Source organism: Limulus polyphemus, unplaced genomic scaffold, assembly GCF_000517525.1.
Source record: "Limulus polyphemus unplaced genomic scaffold, Limulus_polyphemus-2.1.2 Scaffold150, whole genome shotgun sequence".
Lineage (NCBI taxonomy): Eukaryota > Metazoa > Arthropoda > Merostomata > Xiphosura > Limulidae > Limulus > Limulus polyphemus.
In genome coordinates this window covers 899,327-907,483 of record NW_013665760.1, presented here as the reverse complement: position 1 = coordinate 907,483, position 8,157 = coordinate 899,327, and the positions used below count along the sequence as shown (strand labels likewise).

The window sequence follows — 8,157 nt, the reverse complement described above, 5'->3', positions numbered from 1 at the left end:
TAAACCACTTACAGACAGACAACCACACCGGTTGAAACTATCGGGGAGGTCAGCTATGCCGTAGCAGAACAAGCCAGCTAATGACCTGTCAACATCTTATGAACCGATAAAGCTCAAATGACCTTTTCTGCAAGCGTCAACAGGCGTAACTGCATTATCTGGTTGGGAACTAATCCACAGGTAACATTTCCTACACACCTCCATGATGCTAAGGTTACAGTGTGGTTTCACAGCTGACTTGAACCCTATATTTTTGACAAATCATCAGCACATGGACTGCAGACGTGAACAGTTAATGCTACATGGTACCATGCAATGCTCAAAACCAGTGTGATTACCATGTTGCAGCAACAAAATGTGACAGACACTACCCCTCCGTATATTGATAATCAGGTGAAACACGTCTTGCGGAAGTATTTTCAGATCAGGATCATTTTACGTCACTTTTCTTGTGAATGACCACCACGTCCATTTGATTTAAAGTCAACTCATTTCTTATTATGGGGTTTCCTAATGCTACGCATGTACCGCGGGAAGCCTCGCATAATTCCAGATATCAGGGATGAAATTGTTCGGGAAGTGGCCAAGGTATAAGATAGGTATAGATGCGCGTTGTTCCTGTAATATCCGTCTTTATACAGATGCAAGGCATTATGAACGCTGGAAAAGCACAATTTGAACATATGCTGTGATTGATTAGACATTAAGTTATAGTAGTGCCCATGGTGGCAACAGATGAAAACTGGAATTTCACTCTTCTTTGCCATACCGTTGATGAGATATGACGTGTTGAACTACAAAACGTTCTTTATAATCACCATGTACATTTAATATCTGGAACAAATGTTAGTGTAAGTAGAAAAGAGATATGCTATAATACTGGTGTCTCTAAATAGTCTGAGTTAATAAGCGATACCAAACAATGTTTTGTTATATTCATTTAATATCTAACACAAGTCTTGCTACCAGTTGGAATGTGACATACTATAACACTGGATTTTATGCAAAAAAATCTCATTATACGCCTTGAACTACCAGCACTTAACCGCAAAATCTTAACGTGGTAGTTAGTAGAGGCAATAGACATATAAGCCTTTCATAAATATCACATGGTAACATATACTATTAATTTTTACCCTGCAGAAAATGATATGATAGGAATCCTAAATATTTTGGCAAAGTTATGTGTTATTATTAAAATATCTAACACATATAATAGAGTAAATTAAGTGTTATTCCTTTGACTTAACAGATGCTACAAGTATGATAAATGATTGTTGAAAGATACCCTTAAAACTATAGTATTGTAAATTGTATTAAGAGTTAAACAAATATGCAGTAAATACCGAACTCTCTGTATTTGTGATAAATATTACACTGTGTTTTATGCTTCTGGTATTTGTAATGAGCATGAAATGGCAAATGATATTATCCTTCACACCACTAGTATATATGAAAACCTTAACACTGTATCTAATTTCACACATATGAATCCAACAAAGTAAATGTTTGATTTTTGTAAAATCTACTCTGATATTACACCGAATAAACTAAACTTATATTATGTAGTACCTCAATGTGATTGGTGAATGTCATGTTAACATTATGTAAATTACACTATATATTCGAATATAATTTATTATTTAAACTTTATACTGTCAGTTTCGGTTTGAGTTTTAGTTAACGCTCCCGAAGAAGCTGTAAAGGGAAACGTTGATTGTCTAATTAAATAAAAACCACATTTTGGTGTTATAAGGTCGTTTATTTCTAGTATTAATGTGTCTTCTATACATCAATATGCACTACAGAAATTAAATAATGACCTTTATGTGATCAGTGAATGTTGTGTTAAAACACATATGGTGCTGTAAATTAGACTATGCAATACCTTGATGTGATTGGTGAATGTTGTGCTAGCGCACACATGATATCTTAAATTAGGCTGTAACACAATGTGATTGATAAATGTTATGCTGTAGAGTATTTCATCCTCTTAATATCTACAATGCAGTAATGTATGAATATTTCACATTGTAAACCATGTGTTAAGGTTTGTTATCCTCTTGATATCTATGAATAGCCTAATGCAGTAACATATAAATATTTCACACTGTAAATCATGTATTAAGGTTTGTCATCCTCTTGATATTTACATTAATTTAATGTAGTAACATATGTATATTTCACCCATTAAGTCATGTATTCTTAAATTTATTTCATGAATCATTAAAAATTAAGTTATGTGTTCACTGGTAGTACAACCCCCAAAGGAAATGTTAAATATGGTTAAAATTTACCATCCTCTTGATATCTAGAATTATTCGATTCAATAATTCTAATGTTAAAAGATTTTGCACTACAAAATTGCTAAAAATTCTAAATGTTAAATCCATAGAAAATTGATAGGTTATATGTCAATATAAGTGTAACATAATTTTATAAACAAGTAAGATTCAGCACAAATGGTGTAATATAATATCTATAATAAGTGGAATATGATAAACATATGTGCTATCAACCTTAGTAACCTCGCAACTATGATGTAGTTACCATACGTTTCACTCTAGATATCCAAGTATACAGAAAATTGTATAATGGGTTATATTGCCTTGGTATCTACAAGATGTCTTATAAAGAAGACAATGCTAGTTTCATGTTCAATCTTTAGTGTAATTAACATTAACATTATGCTATGATATATGTTTTGTTATATATATCCTGAAATTTTTCAACATTGAAATGGCCTATGTTAGACGCGTTTTATAATTATTATCTTTATTATAGCGTACTTTTTGTTTGAAAATATATATAGCATATTTGATTTAATATTAACGTTGTGTGTTATAGATTCTACATCTCTAAGATGTAGTTGGTATTAGCAAAGAGAAATGACACTACTGTATATATAATATTCAAGAAGTCTGGTGAAGTAACTAGGATATCATGTTATGTCTTTCATATGTAATAAGTGTAATATTGTATACCAGTTGCAATATACAGCTAGTAGTCCTAGTAATTTTTATATAATACAACCACATACACGTATGATATATTTTTATAGCAGCATGCCTCAGTTTTGAGTTACTGTAATACTAAACAAGTGCTACGTATTATAATTCTGGAATCTGGAGCAAGACTGTAATACTAAATAATGCTTTGTGTTATAGATTAGTATCTGTAAGCATGTAGAGCAATAAATCTGGTATTCTTTAATTTGATATAATGCAATGAAGTAAATAACAATATGTTCCATGTGTTGTATGTAAGAAGTCTATAAAGTACTCAGTGTTATCTGTTATTCCTTAATTTGATGTAGTGTGATGTAGTAAATAACATCAAGTGTAAATGGTTTATAAGTATACATAATGCAAGTGTCAAATAAATGAATGTGTTATAAAATGGTTGTCTGCAAGAAATTTTACGTGTAATAATAAAATTAAACTTGATGTAGTACAATAGATCATATGTTGTGTTATCTACTATGTATCTGTAAGAAGTCCTTGGTATCTGAAACAAACTTTATTTAGTTTATTTGTTATGTGTCGTGTATTTAATACCCTTGCTAAACTGAAAATATTTAATTTAAACGATTACATATATTTTAATTTGTATCAAGATTGCTAGAATAAATTATGTGTTATAATCTTAGTAATGGTAGCTATGCAGAATCAGATTTGGTCTGCCATAATTTTGGAAGTTTTAATACTTTTAATTGTGCAAATAAAGTTGTTTAACTAATTAGATGTGCTAATATATGAGTTAAAACTTTAGTTGGGTGACAAGTAATCTGTGCGGTATCCCATAGACTCTGATTTAATAAATATTAACGATGTGTGGTGTTCCGAATTAAGTGTTGTTAGTTATTATTATATAGGTTTAATATGTATTCTAGCTATGGCATATTTAACGTATTCTATGCTTAGTGTTTTATGTAATTATGGTATTATCTAGTTCAGAATGGTAGAGTTTATAACATGGAGTATTCTAGATTAAATATTTCGAAAAGATGGGTACAAAGGCTGAGGAAAATATAACTTACTTGAAACGTACGAGAAATGTCTTCCAATGCTTTTTTTGTCAGTTTCAAGCTTTCGTTTGGAGTCATTGACTTTTGTGAAGTTAAATATTAATGCTAGAGGACGGGGGCGTTGAAAATGCTGTTTTTATGTTGTTGAATTATTGAATTCATCATATATATAACATCATAACCACGTCTTACTTGTTATATATATATATAGCAGTGATGGGGTAAATGAACTGATGTGATCTACATTAGGTATCTCTAACAAGTCGAATTTGATTAATGAAACGATAAATATTCGTTTTAGAGATAACTTATGAAATTATGAGGTTAAGCTGTACCTAGGTTAGATGTTTTATGTACTGCATCTCTGGACCTTAGACGTGCATGATATTTCTATTTCTCTTCTGAAGTTTTCGTCAAAAAAAAACGCTGTAGTTACCAAGTGGCTTGCTAATGTTTGCAAATTATATAGCGCGACCTTAGAGAGTTTCGTTTTGTTTCTTTGCTGTTGTTGTTGTTGTTGTGTTTTTTGGGGGAAGGGGAATAGGGCCCAGGGTTATAGGGAATTAAATTCAGCTAGAAGAATTTATCTGTCACATTTCGTGCATACAAGTCAGATTCAGTAGATTTCATACAAACTGTTTAATTCGATATTACTGGTTATAAAGTTTAAATTTATTATGGGATATTTTCTGAATTAATAATAATCTTATAAAAATTATTTTGCATTGCTGACTTTATATGAATTTAGGAGTAGCCTAAGCCACCTAAACTGATCGATAATCAAGGGATATTATTGAGATAATAGTTTAAATATCGTTAATTACGATGGTACATAACTGACGTTTCTTTGCAGATTAATTATTATGGATTATAGTTTTCTTGTGCATTGATCTGGAGCATTACACATTTCTAGTCAGATTGTTATACAGTATTTTCTCATTAATCTTTAACGTACTTTTGAAATGATGTTTAGTTTTGGTCTATATGGCTAGATTACTTTGACCAGAAGTTCTAAACGTGTCATACTTGTTTTATGTCATAATTTATTTAACAATTCTATTAGTATATTCGTGGATATTTACAGTTTACTTTAAATGAGTTTATATTTTAAACACTGTTTGTAAGTTCTATGTTTCGTATGTTATTACAAAAGTTCTTCACCTGAATTCAAAAATAAATTTTATAAACAGAATTGTTGCATTTTGCTTTATTATTTGAATATTAAGAGCTTTGTCTATGTGTTCTTTTGTTTAACATAAAAACTTCAAAATACAGAGAAAGCTGATGTAAGACTTCTATTGTTTTATTTGAAATTTTAGTCAGAAAAATCCTAAACAATTTGGTTTACAGTAAATGGTAATCCATAGAAACGGAATACAAAATTTGGACTCTCGGGTCCTTATTTGAAATGCACCCCTACCTTATTTTGTTTTTCTCCAAATAAATTAACTTAAGAGATCTTACATAAACTAGTTATGTTCTTACCTGAGATAACAAATGAAATTCCTCCTGCAAAGATAAGAACTCGGTATTTTTTGATAAATTGGCCCAGAAGAAAGAGGAGTTCCCCAGCTGTTAAGGTGAACGAGCTCAAAAAGATAAAAGTGGCAGCTCGCTTCATCGCGTCTGAAGAGATAGCGTTAACAATTACTGTTGATGTTGCCCTTATTTTATCAATAAGTTCTTCGAATACGTACATACATACATAAATATACGCACACTTATACTATAAATAATACAAGTGAACAATAATAAATTGAATAAAACAATTTAAGTAGTACATTTCATTACCTAGCAAATACAACAAAACTTTGAAAGAATTTTGACTTTAAAGTAAATGTATTATTAGAATATGATGGAGTAATATTTGTTTACCATAATATAAAATGTTTAGGTCGTTATTTGAAAACATTTGGAAAGACAGTAATATAGATTTTGGTTATTGATATTTTCATAATTACCAAGTTCATTTGAAAATAATTTTCTTGAATGTCAAGATATAGCAATGTAAATAGAAAACTGATATCCCGCTATCTCAAAGAGTTATCAAGGTATTAATATAACTTCAAGGACACTGGAGTTAGATAGAGTACAATAACAATAACTAACCACCTGTTCATTATTTTATTAATTTGAACAGTTTGTTTGTCTTAGAAATTCGCGTAAAGCTATCAACCAAAGACTATCTACCTAATTTTGAACCGACAGACTAGATGAAGGATAGTCAACTCTTAGGCTATTCTAATAGAATAGTAGAATATGTTTGTTACTTTTATTACACAGTCACGACTCTAACGTGCGGAGTTCAGTTTTGTGGCAACGGAATACGAACCATGAATCCTCGGATTCGTAGTCCGGCAAGCTAATGATTAGGTGTTCTTGGTTCAAAGATCCGTTTTCTTTAAGAACTCATTTTCGTATGTCAAAATTTTAAAACTTGATTCTGTGTTATTTGGCAAGCCTAATAGGGTATTGATTCCCAAGAGGTGGCATGTGTACTCTCAGGAGTACGCGAGCTAATTCTAACAACAATAAAAATAACAGTAATAATTATGGTATAAAGTTAGATAAAAATGAAATACCGCATTGTTTAACGAAAGTAGCTAAGTTGTCAACATTGCCAGCCTCTTTGATTGTTTTGCTAAAAATTGTTGGTCAGTCATAATTTGAGATGTTTGTTTTTTATTGCAGTTGAACGCGCTACATATTTTGATTGTGATGTTTGCTGTATGAAAATTAAATTTAGTGATAAATTTGTTCATAATAATTAGAAAAACACACACATGTGATAAGAGATAAAAGCGTACAGGCACGTGGTACTGTTAGGACCACTAAATGACAAGGGTCAGCTTAGGGATAGTTCTATCAAAAAAGTTGGGAACCATTGAAGTAAAGAACATACAATATTATTAAAGTTCTATCACTGGAGGTGATGTTATTTTATTGGTTAGCAGTGTGTAACGATGTAATTCTGCGTTGTATACATATCAAAATATAACACATATCTGATACAAATATACTCTTTGATATCTTTGAAATAAAATTAATATAGTATCATTCGGTGTCAGCATAAAGTTTTAACACATTACTGGTAAATGTTATCAAATGTCGTTGACATATCTATATATATAAAGCAAATAAATCTGGGTGTCTGTTTGCTTGTCCCTTATCTAACTACTCCTTGGTCACTGGGTCAATCTCAACCAAATTTTGTGCGATGGCAGGCTGGAACAAGGGGTATGTTAATAGAAGATTCGCAACTCCTCAACCCTCATTACTGCTGTTATTGAGCGTTTATTATCTTTGACGTAACATTAACTACATTCATAGATGTCGCCACGCCCTTACACAAAAAACAAAAACAATTAAATTATACATTCATAATTAGCACAAAAATCTGTGTCTGTCTGTTTGTCCCTTATGTAACTACTCATAGGTCGCTGGGCCAGTTTCAACCAAACTTTGTGGGATGATAATTTTGAACAAGGGGCATGTTAATGAAGGGATTCACAACCCTTCCACCAACATTACTGATGTTATTGAGCATTTATTATTTTTGACGTAAGTTAACGTTAACTATATTCATATATAGCACCACGTTCTTATACCAAACAAAAAAGAGCTATATTAAATTTCCAGTCCTCCAGTGGAACAGCAGTAAGTCTTTGGATTTATAACGCTAAAATCAGAGATTTGCTTCCCCTTGGTGGACACAGCAGATAGCTCGATGTGGCTTTGCTACAAGAAAACCCACACACATGAAAGTTTGTATAACACAACATACATACATCGTGTGGGAGGGCACACACACGTTTTACATATCTCAGAGAGTGCGCCAACTAATTAATAACGTGAAACAGTGTGGAAGGAAATTAAGAGGTGGGTGTTAAATGCGGGTAACAGAACGCACCTCTATCGCCTCTCAAATTTTTTTGAACGTTCGTTGCATACTTGCGTAATGACATGAAAAATTCAAGCTTCGTATTATCATTTTTCGGTCTTTTTGGTCTTTTTTTACTATATTGGCTTTTTGAAAGAGTATGTGTACTGCAGTGAAGCTTTTTAATTCAGCTATGTTATCGTTTTCCTGCTACCCCAGGTTACTAAATCGATGGTTCTTAAACAAATTC

At 31.6% G+C, this 8,157-nt stretch overlaps 1 protein-coding gene across 1 annotated transcript in view; it reads right to left on the bottom strand.

Moving 5' to 3' along the window:
• The window catches only part of LOC106475891 (voltage-dependent calcium channel gamma-5 subunit-like), a 35,917-nt gene that overhangs the window by 15,809 nt on the left and 11,951 nt on the right, over nt 1–8,157 (bottom strand). The window contains exon 3 of the mRNA XM_013936570.2: nt 5,513–5,653. Coding sequence (XP_013792024.1) covers nt 5,513–5,653 — 141 coding nt within the window. The remainder of the gene's footprint in view (nt 1–5,512; nt 5,654–8,157) is intronic.